Source organism: Nyctereutes procyonoides, unplaced genomic scaffold (assembly GCF_905146905.1).
Source record: "Nyctereutes procyonoides isolate TBG_1078 unplaced genomic scaffold, NYPRO_anot_genome, whole genome shotgun sequence".
NCBI classification, from domain to species: domain Eukaryota; kingdom Metazoa; phylum Chordata; class Mammalia; order Carnivora; family Canidae; genus Nyctereutes; species Nyctereutes procyonoides.
In genome coordinates, this window is record NW_026575136.1 from 35359561 (window position 1) to 35376874 (window position 17314).

The following is a 17314-nucleotide window of genomic DNA, read 5'->3' on the forward strand; positions in this document are numbered from 1 at the left end:
GGCGGGGCGGCGGCGGCTCTACCCACACGCCCGGCGGTTGCTAGGCGGGGCGGGGCGAGACGCGGCGACGCCACCAGCCCTCCGAGCGAGGCGGGGGATTGGGGAGCGGGGGAGCGGGGCGGGCGGGGCGGGGCGACGCCGGCTCTCCAGGTGAGGCCGGGGATTGGTGGGCAGCGGGGGACGCCACGCCTGCCCTCCGAGCGAGGCCGGGGATTGGTGAGCGCGGCGGCGGGAGGCGGGCCCGCGCCGGGGGCGTGGCCGGGCACGTGCTGCGGAACCGGCGCGGCGGCGGCGGCGGCGGCGGCGGCGGCGGCGGCGGCGGCGGCTGAGGGGTGAGGGCCGTTCGCGGGCCGAGGCGGCGGGACCTGGTGGGCCTCGCGGAGGCCGGAGTCGCGCCTCGGCTAGTGGGAGCGGGGCGGCGGCCTGGCCCCGCGTCCGGACCGCTCCGAGCGCGGCCGGCGGGGACAGGAAGGGAGGATGTCCCGGTTAGGAGAAGGCCCCCGCGAGGGTCCCGGGCGCGGCGGGGAGGACGCGGGAAACGGAAGCCTCTCGAGACTCGTGCGGCGAGCCCGAGCCCTGGCGGGGTCCCGCCGGCACGGAGGCCGGGAGATGGCAGCGTGCGTCCTGGCCCCGGGCGGGGTCCGGTCGGTCCTGCTCGGGGCCCCGGGGTCCCGAGGTGTCCGGCCCTGAAGTGGGCGCCGGGCAGGTTCCCGGTCACAGGCGGGTCTCCTGGGTCGGGTCCTGCGGTCCGTCACTCCGCGGGAAGTCGCAGCGCGGTGTCAGCCGTGGCCCGCCCTCGCGCGCGCTGCCTTCTTCGGGGCACCGGAGCGGCCCTGGGTGGAGGAGGGGGGGCAGGCGGGGACCAACAGCCCAGAACTGGGTGGGAGGGCGCGCTCGGCCGGCCCTGGCAGCACCGGCTTCCCTAGCTTACTAACTCAGAGAAAGAAAGAGCCGCCCTGCCGGCGTGGGCTGGAGGGCCGAGCCGGCCGGCCGCTGCGTAGTCTTGGGTGAAGTGCCGCCCAGGTAGCTCGTTCTTGGAATGACCCAGGGCGAGCCTGCCCGGCCGACGAACGACCGGCGGTGCCCAGAGCAGTGTATGGTCATAGACGGCTTCTCAGTTTTCCTGGGCGGGGATGGATGAACGTTTGACCTACTGGCGCTCGTGAAATGCCTCCCCAGCATTCGTGGACGGTCTCGCCTTTCAGATAAAAGCCTCAGCTGAAGCAGGCCGAGCCTCCCTGCTGGGACGTTTGTAAACATTTTATGCCCCGTCATGGGTGTTTGAAGAGGAGGAAGGAGGCCCTGGGAACGAGTAGCTTGATCTGTCCAGACTGAAATCACACTCCAGGGCTGAGGTGACTTCCTCAGGCTGCTCAACAGCTGCCACGCCTGGTGTCAGTGTAGATAGAGCCACTCCTCTGTTTAGCAGTCACTTTGGAATCCCATAGGAGGAAAAAAATACTCTGACCACAGCGTGTGGGTGCACAGGCTTTTAGAACTAGGTGGCTGTCACAGGATCCTGTGGCTATAGCTGCGTTTCTGAAACCCTCGGTGTCACTGTGGTGCAGCCGAGCTCTGCCCACTGCTGCCCTGGGCCGTCTTGCCACTTGATGGAAACTGAGATGTCAGTGCGAGAAAGGAGACAGAACCAATTTTAAAGTCCCCAAACCAGAATCATTTTTGTTTGCTCTTCATTCCCACTTTAAAGATGGCTGGTCAGATGATTTCGTTTCCCCAGTATTTGTCATGTGGAGCAGAGTGTATTAGGTCTCACACGTGGGAAACCATGTTCCCAGTGCACCCTGGAGAGAGGCTGTGGGCTCCACGAAGGTTCCTTTATCTTAATGAGGCCTCTGACCATCTCTGGGCTCAGATTATCGACTTTTAAACACAATTTATCTTGCCTCCCTTCTGTTTCGATTGCTGTGTTAATGGGTTTGTGACCGTAACAAACAGGATGTGACATTTTTGCTGAGATCCCTGGAATGATTATTTCCTCTGTGGTAATAGTAAATGGGAAGGTCTCTATGTGCTTTAAAAAAAAAAAAAAAGAAAATGTTACGTGCTGGTAAATGAGTGTTACCAGGAACTACTTACTTCTGATTTTCATCAGATTGTCTTCAACTCAGGCCCTTCCTGCAGTTACTTGCCATTTTTACACACAATTTTGTGTGCATTTTCCTTGTGAAAAAAGAACAGATCACCCTGAGCCTCTAACTGCTTCCCCAAGCTTGTGTGTGCATAGTGATCTCTGCTCACTTCCTGGAGGCCTCATGACCGCTGGAGGGTGGAGCAGCGCTTCATCCACCTCCACAAATGCCTTCCTGACCACGCTCAGTCGAGCCCATTCACAGGCAGGACTGACAGGCTGTTTTTCCTTCCAAGAACCTTCAAGGTGGTCTGGTTGAAAGATGTCGGCCCTCGCTACCCTGTTTAAGTATGTCGATGAAAATCAGGACCGCTACATTAAGGTAAGGGAATGTTTATTGTAGTAAACATTAAAATCCGGTTTAATGCAGTGGGGCTCAGAGAAACTTTCAAGAAACTAATAGGAGCTGTGCCATTTAAATATGAAGACTCTCGTCTAGACAGAGTGAGACAGATACAGCGTGATCTCACATATATGTGGAATCTTAAAAAGTTAATGATACAGAAACAGAAAGTAAAATTCTGGGGGCTGGGAAATGGGAAGATGTCAGTCCAAGGGTACAAACGTTCGGTAATACTGTGTTGTATGCTTAAAATTTGCTAAAACAGTAGATCTTACTGATCTCTCACCATACAGAAGAAATGGTAACCAAAAAGTGTGTGTGTATCATCTGGAGGTCTCCTCTGTTGCCTCATTCCAGTATGCTTGACAGAAAAATCCCAACATATATTTGTTTCTAGAAATAGCAAAGCTAATCAGAGATTTTAGTTTAATCTCCATCTGCAATTTCTTGTGGCAGATACAGACTAAAGAACTCTTAACCTTTTTTGGCATTTCATCTGTTTTGAATGATTTTGGTAATGTAAATAAAATCTTTTTCTTGACATTAAAGAATTGTGCTTTGCAGTTATTTTTGGAAGACACATTTCAGATGAAATCTTTAGTTCTCATTCTAAAAATTATATTTTAAAGAACTTGGCCATTGTGAACGTGAATAATAAACTAACTCGGACTTTGAAAATGTTGGGTACTTTGTTTCAGTTGTGATTTTGTTAGATTCAGTTGTAGATTTGTTTATGGAACTTTGTACATTTCACATTCATCTTGTACTTAATGGTTAAAAATACACATTCTGGCATTTTTCTGTTATGCTGTAGTTCTGCATACAGGGTCAATAAAGATAGTTTTTTAAGATCTTAAAAAGCAAATGCGATAGCTCTTCTCTTTGCTATCTAGCCATCATATTAAAAATGGACTGGTTGCAGGTAGCAAGTCAACTTTGGGTGCCTAAAACCTGGCAAATTTATGAATATCTTTCTTCCTTAAGGAGCACCTTTTTAGAATCCATTTTTACTTCCTATCTACAAACAGAAACTCGCAGAATGGGTTGCCATCCAGAGTGTATCTGCATGGCCTGAGAAGAGAGGTGAAATCAGAAGGATGCTGGAAGTTGCCGCTGCAGACATCAAGCAGTTGGGTGGCTCTGTGGAATTGGTAGATATTGGAAAACAGAAGGTATGGCGCTGGCATTCTTGGAATTACAGAACCACAACGAGCAGACCTACCTGAGGGCCCAGCACGTTCTTTTTTTTTTTTTTTTTTTTTGGACTTGCTTATTTGAGAGAGAGAGAGTGAGCTGGGGGAGGGGCAGAGGGAGAGTAAGTCTCAAGCAGACTCCCAACTGAACACAGAGCCCAATGTGGGGCTCAGTCTCATGACCTTGAGATCATGACCTGAGCTGAAATCAAGGATCAGACAGACACTCAACTGCCACCCAGGTGCCTTGGACCCAGCATGTTCTTAAACTTCATCGTTTGCTTCAGATAATCTTCCTGTCTTTAAAGTAAACAGAAAAGGCCTGATTTTCATACTAAACTATATGATTTCCTTAGTTGGATGGGGGCAAAATTTTTGTAACACTCAGCAATTTTCTCCAGGTGGGAGAGCTCTTGAGGTTACTCAGAAGTAAGTTAATTTGGGGTGCCTGGGTGGTTCAGTGGGTTAAGGATCTGACTCTTGATCTTGGCTCAGGTCTTGATCTCCAGGTCACGAGTTCAAGCTCTGAGTTGGGCTCCACACTGGGTGTGGAGCCTACTTAAAAAAAAAAAAAAAAACAGCAAAAGAAGTATGTTAATGTCATGGCCACTCTTAGAAAATCTCTGGGATTCCCCCCTAGAAAGCAGTGTGCATTCAAACTAGGAGCATGCACACTGAACGTGTAGATGTGAAAGTGATGAAGACCCCCATTCACCACGCTGTGTTGTCCCCTGCATCCCAGGGAGAAACAGCACTTTTTTATGACTTGGTTCCTGAAAAAGAGCTGTTTTTGTATTATACTGGCCCAGCACAGGTTTCTGACAAGTGACGGTTCATTTTCTTCCTGACATGAATGAACCATCTCACTAATAATACATTATTCTACTTTTTAAGTTTCAGATGATTTCAAGTCCCATGCTAATGACATGTTTCATGTCCTATATTTTCTAAGTTTGTAGTATTTTTTTTATTGCAAAGTGTGACAGAGTTCTCTTGCCTGGTGATTTAAGTGTCCGTTGGTATCATAGTCTTGGGGTTTTTTTGTTTTTGTTTTTTTTTTTTTTAAAGATTTATTTATTCATTCAGAGAGAGCGAGAGAGAGGCAGAGACACAGGCAGAGGGAGAAGCAGGCTTCATGCAGGAAGCCCGATGTGGGATTCGATCCCGGGTCTCCAGGATCACACCCCAGGCTGCAGGCGGCGCTAAACCGCGGCGCCACCAGGGCTGCCTCTAGTCTTGGGGTTTTATGTGTGGATATTTAGCCACATTTGGTGTTTTCAAAACTAGAAGAACCCAGAGGCCCAGATGGGCTGTGTCTCCACTGAGCACCCACAATCAGTTGATGATGAAGGGGATTCAAACATGGACCACCTGATTGCCGGTCCATTATTGTACGTATGAGATTTCCTTTGGCCACAAGTGTAATAATTGACTTAAGATGTACTATAGCTTCCCAGCACTTTTCCCCACCTGTGAGAGAATAAATCAAGGTTCTTTGTATTGTTTTATTGGAGAAGCATAATTGATTTGCTTCTCCTCCATTTTTTCCTAGTATATGAAAAAAAAAATCTAGGTGACAAATAATAAGACTTGTTTCATTACAATAGATTTATTCTATTTAACAATGACGTTGGAGTGCATTTCTTCAGGAAGGACAAAAGACAGACCAGTGACTGCTATACTCTTGAATTACATAAGACCTATTTTTAAAAAAATATTTATTTATTCATGACAGACAGAGAGGCAGAGACAGAGGGAGAGGGAGAGCAGCAGACTCCATGCAGGGAGCCTGATGTGGGACTCAATCCCGGGTCTCAGATGACCCTGGTCCAAAGGTGGCGCCAAACCGCTGGGCCACCGGGGCTGCCCCATAAAACCAATTTTTATCAAGGAATTGACAGATTTAATCACTGTTAGAAAAGTTCTACAAAGATCCTTGTACCATGGGGTAATAGCACGTTGGAGCTTCTCTTCCTGTGGTAGCAGTGTCCCATGTTTTAGGAAGCCATGATGACTTGGGGCAGTTGTGGAGGTGGAATTGGATGTCATCATGTGTACACGCAGAAGCTGGAGCATCCTCAGGCTTATGGGGGAAAGATGACATTTGGAGTTCCAGGTCCTGGTGACGGATCTCAGAGCATGAGTCGCTGGTGGGCCAGGCTGGAAGGCAGGCATGGGCTGTGGGAGAAGCTGACATGGGGCTCTTTGGTATCAGGCCCACTGCCAGGGCTGGTGTAGTAACGTCAGGTCCAGCCCCTCCGCTGCCCAGCCACTGCCCAGGCAGTAGGACAGAAAGGCTGCAGGGCCAGGAGATGGGGGGGGGGGGGACCCGGTCACCAGGGGCCTGGCCTCCAGACAAGTGCTCAGAAAGTGGGAGAGTCATGTGTCCTCCCTCACAAAGTGGTGAGGGACAGGAAGTGAACAAAGCACTTGGGACGGAATAGGGCCCATTGGGTGCCGGTACAGTGAGTGTAGGGCTGGGAACTGGACTAGCATGGCGTCCGTGGGGATGGAACAGAAGCAGGGAGACATGTGGAGCCCTTGCCAATGACTTGTGCCCACACAGGTACTCTGGTAGAGGAAGGCATGGTGCCCCTCAAACACCTGATGGTGTTGCTCAGCCAGACATCATTCTTTCATGTCCTGTGAAGTTAGGGGTACCCAGGCAGAGATTTGCAACATGAATTTCAGTACAAATTTACTTGGGGGCCCAAACGGCATCTTAGATAAAAAAGGTGAAGTATTGGAGTATTTCAATTATATAGAGTAGAAATTTACTTAGAGAAAACCTGTCATTTAAAAATCATTATTTTCCTGAGGCCAGTGCAGGGCCAGCTGCAACTATAGTGCCACGTGTTGTCATGTGTGACCAAGACAGTGAGTCGAAGGAATGATTATTTGCCCCCTGTGGCTGGGGCTGTCCTTCTGGAACCTGCAGGAGAACCCAGCCCTGCGGGCGGTTCACGTGGACAGGTGACCTTGGATCCCAGGGCTGAGCATGGGTCCCCTGGGGTCCCCAAGACTTAATGCAGTGAGCATTTCTGAGTGCAGTTCATGGCAGGACAGATCCTGCTAGAGTCCCGGCAGCCTGGCCTGTCAGCTAGAGTATGATCTGCTCATTGCTGGCTCATAGCCGGCCCCCCCCATTCTTGGGGTCCCCCATTCTTGGGGGTGTGGGAGACGGGTCAGGCGTGGGAAGGGAGCCTAGCAGGAGCACCGGCTCTCACTGTTCCCTTCTGTCTTGGTCTGCGTCCTTTTCTGTGCACACTTGTGACCCACAAGCAGAATTTTAAACGTGTATCTCCTGTTTTAAGACAGTGGTAGTTTTCATCCATTATTTTAGAAGATAATGAAAGTTGTATTTAGCATCTCGTACAAACTTAGCCTTCGTAACATTTTGTTAACGTAAAATTTAAAAAAAGAAAATCAGCCTTTAAAAATTCACCAGACATCCCGCTGGCGCGAGCATGAGGCCCACCCAGGGCGGCTGACTCTGCCAATAAAGTGGGCCTGCACTGGTGCCTGTCAAAAAATAAAAAAATAAAAAAATAAAAATTCACCAGACTGCCTGCAGTTGGTGAACATGACACGGTCTCAGTGCTCAGGATTTTGGGAAATGAATTTCCTGTTCATCACTGACCCGGTAGAACACTGTGTTCTTGACCTCTACAGTACCAGCTGCTTGATGAGAACAATAGAACAGTGAACACAAAATAGAAATTCTCCAGGTACTTTAATAACATCTACTAGAAGCACCAAATTTTTTAAACAAAGGCTGTCTTCAATTGGCTCCTTCTTGATTCTTAGCTCCCCGATGGTTCTGAGATCCCACTTCCTCCCATTTTACTTGGCAAGCTGGGCTCTGACCCGCAGAAGAAAACTGTGTGTATTTACGGACACCTAGACGTGCAACCAGCGGCCCTGGATGATGGCTGGGACAGTGAGCCCTTCACCTTGGTGGAGCGTGACGGTAAGGGATGCTCTTCTCTGGGACAGGAAACATCTGGAGGAGCCTTCCTGCTCTCTTACCTGGGGGCTACACTGTGTCTCTCAGAGGTTATCCTTCCAGAACAAGTTATTTTTATATCACGTGGCAGTTGGGTTCTGGAAGTTGTGCACATGCGCACCAGTCACTGAAATATCACTATGTCAGAATTGGGGTTGAGTGAGATTTGTAGTTCTCTCTTGATGATGGTGCATGGTGGGCCCTATGTATGACCAGGTTGTCTGCCCCTGTGACCCACTGGTTGCGGAAGTAGATTTGAAGTAACTAGCCAGCTAGCAGTGCCCTCCTGGAGCTGGCTCTGCCGTCCATGCCCGAGTCAGCAGGAACGTGTCTGCTAGAAGGGGAGGGGAACTTGGGAGCATCCACGTGGCTTGCTCTTAGGTTATGGTGAATTTTCTGGTAGATCCTAACAATAGTGTAGGAGGGAGACTCGGGGCTCCTGACAGAATTAAATTGGGGCTTCTGATTTGAAGAGGGGGTCTTGGGATGCTGCATGTGGTTGTGCTACGCTACCAGGTGTGCTCCAGAAATACACTTTCTTTTCTATTTCATTGTGAGTGTAACTGGAATTTGCTGACTGCTATTCTAGGCAAACTGTATGGGAGAGGTGCGACCGATGATAAGGGTCCAGTGGCCGGCTGGCTGAATGCCCTGGAAGCCTTCCAGAAGACAAATCAGGTACTTCAACCCCGTCTAACTACCTGGCTCCATCAGAACGATACAAAGCAGGGCTGTTTTCTCCTGGAATGGCCTGTAGAGATTACAGATCACTGGGATATGAGAAAGCAAGGTCTCCCAAAACCTGTGTATCAGCACAGTGCGATCAGATATAAGGTTATAGGTTTGTTTTCCAGCTTTAGGAATTATAATTGTTTTTACAGTTGCTCAGAGGTCATAGTACTGATGACTCAGCAGAAATCCAGCCAGTGCCTGAAATTCGAGTTTTCAGCCACCGATTCTACCTCTGGGACAGCAGACCTTGAGGCCACGTCCTGGGCTCTGTGGTAGTGGGCGACTCCTAGCTTTCTCAGGGAGTGGTTTTATCCTTCTAAAAAGTCCTTATTTTTTAGAATATATTTCCTTAATTGTGAAATACTGCTCATGTCTAGAGTTTGTAAAATAGAAAAGTAGAGAGGAAAAAGATGCCTAGAATTCCAGCAGTTAGAGACTTTGTATTTTGTTACTTCATGATCTCTTCAACTGTTTTTAACCTAATCCTGATCATTGTGTACAGATTTTGCATCGTGCTTTATGTCGTACGTGATAAAAATATCAAGACAAGCATTTTTGTCAGAGGGTAGAGTGGTAGATTTGAAAAGGGACTGGGACTCACTGGTCCAAGTGTCATTTTGCACAAGAGGGAGCTGAGGCCCAGACCCTCCGACAGACTGGACTTGGGGACTGGGAAGATTCCCTCTTCTCCAGGGCCCCTCGGGATCTGGAGGTGACCGAGGGGGAATGGCTGTGTGCAGGGCAGAGCTGCCAGGGTCCCAGGAAAGGTTTCATCTGAGAGACAGAAGGGGAAAGGCAGTGGGGAAGTGCGGGGAGCTGTCCAGGGGCAGTTCTGAGCTAGGCCTCCCCGGATTTGCGTCCCTGTGGGGCCTCTGCTGCTCTGTGGCCTGTACGACCTTTGGCGAGTCACCTCGCTTGGGTACGGCTTCATTGTCTCACGTGTGTAAGGCCACCTTCCTCCCTGCACGGCGCTGGGGAGAGGGGGCCTACAAAACAGTGGGCAGCATCTCGCGGTTACTGTCCGCTCCTCAGAAGGCCCTCCACGCGTGGAGAGGCCGTGGTGCAGAGTGCCTGAAATAGGAGCGGGCCCCTACTTGCTCTTGGCGTGCGGGGTGGTGACTGCTCCCTGACGCAGGCAGAGGCTGGTTTGGTCTGTGTCGTGGCACATGCCATAGAGAGAGCAGCTCAGACTTCCTTGGAGACCCCTGGTTGGCGTGTGGATAGGACGTGTGGTCCCACTGTGGACTCCTCCTGGGCAGGAGTCCTCGGTGAGGTTGTAGCTGCAGCCGGATCCGGGCTCGGCCCCTGATGGCCCGGCACCCGAGGACCGAGGATCCCTGCCAGGCACACAGCCCATCCGAGTGGTGGGTCGGGAGGAAGTTGAGGCTTTGACATTTGTGATTGCAGAGCACTTGGTGACTTCATGTCCCTAGTGTTCAAGAAATAAAAGAACCTGAGAACTGAATGCCTCATTTCCCTTCCATAGGAAATTCCAGTCAATGTCCGGTTCTGCCTGGAAGGCATGGAGGAGTCGGGCTCCGAAGGCTTGGACGAACTGATTTTTTCCCGTAAAGACACATTCTTTAAAGATGTGGACTACATCTGCATTTCTGACAATTACTGGCTGGGGAAGAAGAAGCCCTGTATCACATATGGTCTCAGGGGCATTTGCTACTTCTTCATTGAGGTATCCTGCATTTTCCATGTTTCTTCCTGTTTCTCTGAGCCTGTAATCTCCTTTGTCCTTTGTAGCGTGCAGCTGGTCAGTCCTGGAAGGCAGCTGTGCAGGGAGAGGCCCAGAGCCTTCTCTATGTGCCAGGTCTTCTGTGACACCACTTCGGGGTCCTCCAGCCACACTTAGTTTCTCACCACCTCAAGGCACAGGGGGTATTTGGAGAATTGGCTGGGAGCAGTTAAGGAAGGATGAACTGCCACTCGCCCATTTCAGAAGGTTGACTTCTGCAAAACACTATAGAAAGACTTACTTTGATAAAGTAAGATGTTCACATTTCAGCCCTCAGGCTCTGCCTGGACCAGAGATCATGAGGGACCTGGGTGGTTGTGGTCCACACGGAAGCCTGGCACAGACAGGCATGGAGTGGGAGGGCCATGGACAGCTGAGCCTGGGTTTCCTGCACAGACAAGGGGGGTCCTAACACACAGGGTGACTGACGCCTGTGAGGGAGTGTTGTGCAGGCTGAAAGTGCCAGAATCCTAACTGCTGCCCTGAGCGCTTAGTCTCTCAGGATGACTTTTCTCAGGTCCGACCCGAGAACCCAGTGGCTGTGAGTCAGATGCTTCCAATTTGCCATTTTACAGGTGTGGAGAGTCAGGCCTGGCGAGGTTCCAAACCTGACCCTCGTCACAGGCTGTGGGGTGTTGGGGGGCCTGGCCCCAGGTCCTCAGGCTAAAGGTCCTTGCAGGCTACTTTTCATGGTGGGTGTTCCCTCTCAGCAGAAAAGCGCAGGGTCTCCACGAGGCCTCCAGAAACGGCTGAGTGTTCTCACCCATAGTCAGCGTTTCCAAGAGTATATTTGTCATTGCTACCAAAGTTTTATAATTTAGGAACTGCCTTGCTTTCCTCCTTGAGGGAACAAATCTTGATTTTGAAAATTGTTACGTTTCCTGAATGTTCTTGGTTCAATTTACTGTCACACGATCAGGCTAAGTTCCCACTGGATAGCAGCTAGAGTGGTCTCTTTCCATCCAGGTGGAGTGCAGTGACAAGGACCTCCATTCTGGCGTGTACGGGGGCTCAGTGCATGAGGCCATGACGGATCTCATCATGCTAATGGGTAAGCACGGTTTCAGTCACTGTTCAGTGACTTGGGAGAGAAGTTAGAGTGACCTTGTTTCAGGCTATCATCAGCATTTGGCCCTTGTCACCGTTCTTTGTGGAGCACCTGAGTCTCCTTCACTTTCTAACTACTTTCTTCTGCTCTCTGTTCCCATTGAAAGATGGACATGCTTCATTTCTGCCTGTCTCCCTGGATTCCTCCATGTGTCATCAAACCCTGCCTTGCCTCCAGGACCCACCTGGGGTAGCCCCTAGTGCCATCAGGCCCCATCTGAGCCGGCCACTAGGATCACGTGACCACCCTCCCCTGAACACAGTTGTATTTTCCATCCCTTGGAGGGCACCGGCTCTATTTTCCACCACAGCACCCCAGCAAGGGCTCCTTCAGGCTCAGCTCTGTGGCAGTGAGGCCCAGCCCAGTCCTTCTGGCATCCTGCTTGTTTAAGCCTGGACATAGCTTTGCCTCATCCACATTTACCTAAGTTCTGTTCCCTTCCCTTTCGGATAACAGGCTTCCATATGTGCAGCCTGTCATCTCTGGGCCCGGAGTCTACTTTGTTCTACTCGTCCTTGCCTCCTTAGCTAGGGAGCAGCTGGTTTCTTGTGGAACGTGTATTAAAAAATACTGATCAGTGTAGCAGCTTTTATAGGAAGCCTGCTGGAGGCAGTCTGCGCAGTCTGCCTTCTGGTCTGTGACTGTGGACAGTTCACTTACCCTTCCAGATCAGGATCTTGTGTGTTAAAGTGGGAAGATGATACTGCTCACCTCACTGAGTTGTTTACATATGTAACTGATTGTTGGCAGGCCATGCTCAAGGGCTCATGTGTACCCAGGGAACATCACTGCAAAGCGCTCAGTCCTCCTGCGCCCTGGGCCCCAGGGGCTGAGGGGGTGGGGGGCCATGGTCTCTGGCTGTGAGCACAGCTCTGTTTGTGCCACCCGCTGCTGAGCACTCCTCTTCTGTGCCCTCCCAGGCTCTCTGGTGGACAAGAAAGGAAAGATCCTCATTCCCGGCATCAGCGAGGCAGTGGCCCCCGTGACAGAGGAGGAGCTGGAACTCTACGACAAGATTGACTTTGACATGGAGGAGTACACCAGGGACGTGGGGGCAGAGACTCTGCTGCACGGCTGCAAGGTGCCTTGTTTGTGTCCACGTGTCCCCTATGTGCCCACCGTGCCCTGTGCGGGGGACCCCCCCCCCTCCTGTGGGAAGGAGCCAGAGGTGCTGGAAGAGACCCAGGCATATCTGTGTGTCGGGAGCCCTCAGATGGTACAGACATAGAGAAGCAGCACCTTACTGGGCTTGAAATTAGAATTAGGAGCTTTTTAAAAATGTCATATGTTGACTTTTGACAGCCTGGGAACTGGAGAATGTGTGCAGAGAACACATAGTAGCAGGTAGCTTTTGCCTTATTTACGTTTCTGGAATCATTGTGTACCACTGGGATCAGAGGTGATTAAGGCTAACCCCACAGCCAGGCCCAAAGGTGGGAACCATTCGCATAAAATGCATTAGTCTAGATCCTGGCTCCTGAGTCCGATAGGCAATGGTAGTCAAATTGTAGCAACAGGCCCTAGGGTGCAGGAGGAATATGGCCAGGCCCAGCCCAGGAGCTCTGTTTCTCCAGGAGAGGAACGCACAGAGAAGTGTAAAAGAGTGTGGAGGCCAGGTGCCTGGGAGGGGTGCGGCCTGAGGGGATGGAAGGGGTGTGGCCTAAGGGGGACAGGACACGGGCACAGGTGAGTCCAGCTGCTCGTGGGGAGGGCCAGCTGGAGGGGGTCAGGGATTCAGACTACAAAAGCCTAGCTGCAGGCCTGTGACACCCCAAGGAACCCATGTGCTCCCCTGGAAGATGGTGGATGTGATGGGTTCGAGCAGAGGGATGAGCTGATCAGACCCGCCTTGCGGGCAGACTGTTGGAGGGGTGCTGAGGGCTTGGGGCTGGGGGACTGGTTGTGCTGCAGCAGGGGGCACCCAGAGCTGGCAGGGACGCACGGGGGAGAATTGGTGGGCCTGAGCAGAGCAGGAATCCCGCAGGTGGAGGCACGGGTGGGAGCCTTCACAGGGGGGCGGCTGACAGTGGGAAGTGGGATCAGAGAGTAGAGTGTTGGGGGGCGGGGGCCTGAGTCTGGGAGAGCTGGTTTCTGAACAGACTTCAGTTTGCTCCTACTGTGGCCTTCGAGTTAGTGTCTGTATGTGGGAGGTGTCTGCATTAGGGCCATGTCTTCCTTCCAGGTGTCCCTGAGCCTGTTTCACAAGTAGGAAGTCCACACGTTAGGTGGCCAAATCACAGGAGCCCCGGGGCCCTGTCAGGTTTCTCTTGCCAGCCTGTCATTTAGGGGCCTCGTGTCCTCTTGACTCTTCTGGCGCTGCTGCTGGGATGCGTGAGGTGTGGGAGGTGGTGGTCTCAGTCCTACACTGGGGAGATGAGGGCCTGCCTTGTGCCAGCCCACTTGGCAGAGGGTGACGATGCTCAGTCTCTCGTCACCTGGCCCGGGACAGGGTGGGCAGTCCTGGCTTTCCTCCCAGTAGTAGGAAATGCCCTGGGGGAGCCAGGGGCTCACAAATGGCCTGCCTTCTCCTGCCCTCTTCCTCCTGGCTCCTGGCATCTCTGGTCCCGCAGGAGCTCTGAGGTCTGTGGGACCACAACTTAGCCCTGAATTCTGCGGGGCTGGTGAGAACCCCACGGCTCTCAGAGCCAGCGGCAGCCCTGAGCTGCAGTGAGGCGGGGAGATGCCACACTTGAGGCTGTTCGGAGTGTGGCAGTGCCCCCCATTGTGGTGTACCCCCATAGCAGGTACTAGAGCACATTGAGGGCAGGCTCATCTCTCAGCCTTCCAGGGGCTGTACTTCCTGCCTGGGATTGTGTGGACCCCAGGCCGGCTGATGACCAAGAGGGACCTCTCAGATGACACTGCCACCTCCTTCATCCACAGACAGTGCTATCCCCTGCCCCCCTGTGTTTTCTGCAGAAAGACATCCTGATGCACAGATGGCGGTACCCGTCCCTCTCTCTCCATGGGATCGAAGGCGCCTTTTCTGGATCTGGGGCCAAGACCGTGATTCCTAGGAAAGTGGTCGGCAAGTTCTCCATCCGGCTGGTGCCAAATATGACTCCCGAAGTTGTCAGTGAGCAGGCATGTGACGGAGCTGGGATGCGGGGAGGAGCCACAGCAGAGACTTGGAGCACAGAGGCTTTTAGCAGGGCACCAAACCCCAGACCCACACTTCCCGCTTGTTGACTCTTGCCAACTCAGTAATTACTAGAATAAGCAGTTCAGAAACTGGTCGAAGATAAAGGCCACATAAAAATCCTCACGTATGACCTTTGTCACTGCTGAGGCATGCTATAAATCTGACCTGTGACCTCATCCTAAGGCTTCAGGGCAGATGCTAACTTTGGGCTGAGTGTGTTAAAGTGAGAATCCACAGGAGCCGCGTCTGGGCCAATGTGAGGAGCGGAAGGGCGAGATTCCAGACGGGGAAAATTCTGGAGGGGGCAAACATGGGGGCAGCCACCCGCCCTCATCTGAGAGTTCCCCGAGAGATGGAATCAAGGACTTCCTTAATGAGAGGAAGCGGGGACTGAGATGTCACCAGCTGTGCCTCAGTGGCACGGGGCTCCACTGTTGGTCTAGATGTGGTTATTGTAAAACAAATCAAGGGACATTTTTTTAAAGACATTTAAATTTTATCACATGGGAACATCTGTGTAAAGGGTGAATTGCTGGAAATGAAAGCATTACCATTTACTTTTAAGTAGCTGGATTTTTTTATCTGGGTAAAATCCCTTTTTTTGTTACTACAGTTAAGCTCAGTGTCAGCAGCAGAAAGTGAGGCCCATTGCAGACTCTGTGTAGACTCTGTGTAGACTCCATGCAGATTCTGGGTGGACTCTGTGTAGACTCCATGCAGACTCTGGGTAGACTCCATGTAGATTGACTGCAGGGCCCCCGCAGACTGCAGAGCACCACAGGGCAGACCTCTAGCGCTGGATCAGATGCAGGCTGGAATCCACTGTGTCTTGTTTGTGACCCAGGTCACAGGCTACCTGACAAAGAAATTTGCTGAGCTGCACAGCCCCAACAAGTTTAAGGTGTTCATGGGCCACGGTGGGAAGCCCTGGGTGTCTGACTTCAACCACCCTCATTACATGGCTGGGAGAAGAGCCTTGAAGACAGGTGAGACTTCTCCCGGGGCCACATGGGCCGCACTCGGGCTCCAGACTTGCCTTTCTGGGTGGTAGGTGTGCAGTGACCCCCAGCCCCCCAGCCTCACAGCTCACCGTTTCTGTTGTCCTGTTCGCCCCCAGTGTTTGGCGTGGAGCCCGACTTGACCCGGGAAGGTGGCAGTATTCCTGTGACTTTGACCTTTCAGGAGGCCACGGGGAAGAACGTCATGCTGCTGCCTGTGGGCTCAGCTGATGACGGCGCCCACTCCCAGAACGAGAAGCTCAACAGGTCAGGGCTCTGGTCCCCCTCTCCAGTCCTGCCCCTGGGTGGCTTTCCTTATGGCTGCCTGTGAGGAACCCCAGGAGAGCCCCAGGGTGCCCTCCAGCCCCTCCTGTCCCCTCCCTGGCTGCTCCCTCCCCTCCCCCCCACTCCCTGTCAGGCTGCTGGGAGAGGAGAGCAGCGGGGGGTGGTCTGTGGTTACCCGAGGGCAGTACTCTGCTACCGTGGTCCTTGGGCAGCGAGCGCTCAGCGAGCACTTCTGGTGGAAGGCAGAGATGGGGCCGTGGGGAGGTGGCGGGTCCTCACAACCAGCTTTGGCCAGTGCTCTGTGTTTGTCTCAGGACATCATCCAGGATTCCTAAAGAATCTCCAGTTATGCCTGTTTGGAAAATAAGTATGCTTGCTGGCTCCATGAGCCCCTTCTAGATGTTCCTGGCCTATGCAGACATGATGGGGGCTCTTTGGTCAGCAGGGATGGAAGGTTGGCCCTAAGCTAGCAGCCGCAAGGAGAGGTCCAGTGGGCAGGGGGCAACTGCGCACAGCTCTGGGGGCCACAGGGGTGGGCTTGTTGGGGCTCAGACAGAGGCCCAGGCCCTGCTTGGAGGGCAGCAGGCAGGGGGCGGAGACCCGGGTGTCAGGGCATGGGGTGAAGCCTCTTGCCCAAAGGAAGGGGCTGTGATTAAAGTGAGGCTTTCCTTGGGAAGACCTGGGAGGGGCCCCGTGTGTTCTGTTAGACCAAGACCAGGACTGGTCCCCAGTGGGGCTGTTGGACTGATCCTGTACTTGGGAACCTGGGGGCCAGTTCTCAAGGCCCCAAACCGAGAGGGTAGAATTCCCAGAAAGAATGCCGTGTGCATGCCTGCACCCCTGGACAGCAGCCAACATGCTGGCGTGTTCTTCTCCATTAGGCTTAACTACATAGAAGGAACCAAGATGCTGGCTGCGTACCTGTACGAAGTGTCTCAGCTGTAGGAGGGAGCGGGTCCCCTCGCTCGTGGAGTGCTGTGGGAGGAATTGCTTCTGCCCTCGCTCCACCCCGAACACTCAGGAGGCGGTCAGCGCGATGGTCTCCGGAAAGTAGCCAGGATCTAACAACACACATTCGTCGGAGGTTCTGGTTGCCATCCAGCTGGGCTGTACGGGGGGGTCTTCCTTCCTGCCCCCTCTCTGCCTCCTGACTCTGGCTCAGGCACACTTGGGAGATTTAGTCAGGGGCACGTGATGCCCCGAGGGGCCACCCCTTCTCGTCCCTCGCCCTCGTGTGGGTTCTGTCCTTGTCTCCAGCCTGAAACCAGTACTGCTGTTTCCTATCTTCTCTTTATGATGATTCCTCAAAACCTAAACCTAACCATAAGGATTACTTGTTCTCAGTATGTGCTACCAAATAAAAAGGTACAAATGAAGCCTCTTGGGAGTGTTCCTGCCCATCCGACTCACTGGCGGGGGCGCAGGGAGGGGCTCACCCCTGCCTCCTCTGAGCAGTCCACACGAGGGATGGCAGGGTGCTGGTGGTGTTCACTGGGTCCCCCCACATCACACCGAATAGGACAGAAGGGGGACGTTGGAAGTGACCCTTGGGGCCCTGGGGCCTCTCTCTACCCCCTCATGCCCCAGGTTCTCTGCAGTGCCCTGGGGAGCCCA

General features: G+C 52.6%; 1 protein-coding gene across 2 annotated transcripts; it reads left to right on the forward strand.

Moving 5' to 3' along the window:
- The first annotated feature begins 272 nt into the window (after positions 1–272).
- On the forward strand, positions 273–17076 carry LOC129495536 (cytosolic non-specific dipeptidase). Of its 2 annotated transcripts, XM_055303122.1 has the most exons (12): positions 273–332; positions 2386–2471; positions 3521–3664; positions 7493–7655; positions 8281–8369; positions 9910–10110; positions 11134–11218; positions 12196–12356; positions 14195–14359; positions 15262–15403; positions 15535–15682; positions 16582–17076. In XM_055303122.1, exons 2-12 carry the CDS (start codon positions 2412–2414, stop codon positions 16643–16645), a joined length of 1422 nt encoding a protein of 473 aa, XP_055159097.1. In that variant the 5' UTR covers positions 273–332; positions 2386–2411; the 3' UTR covers positions 16646–17076. The 2 variants fall into 2 exon arrangements, with proteins under 2 accessions (XP_055159097.1, XP_055159096.1); XM_055303121.1 differs by lacking the exon at positions 273–332 and having other exon boundaries at positions 2312–2471.
- The last annotated feature ends 238 nt before the right edge of the window (positions 17077–17314 follow it).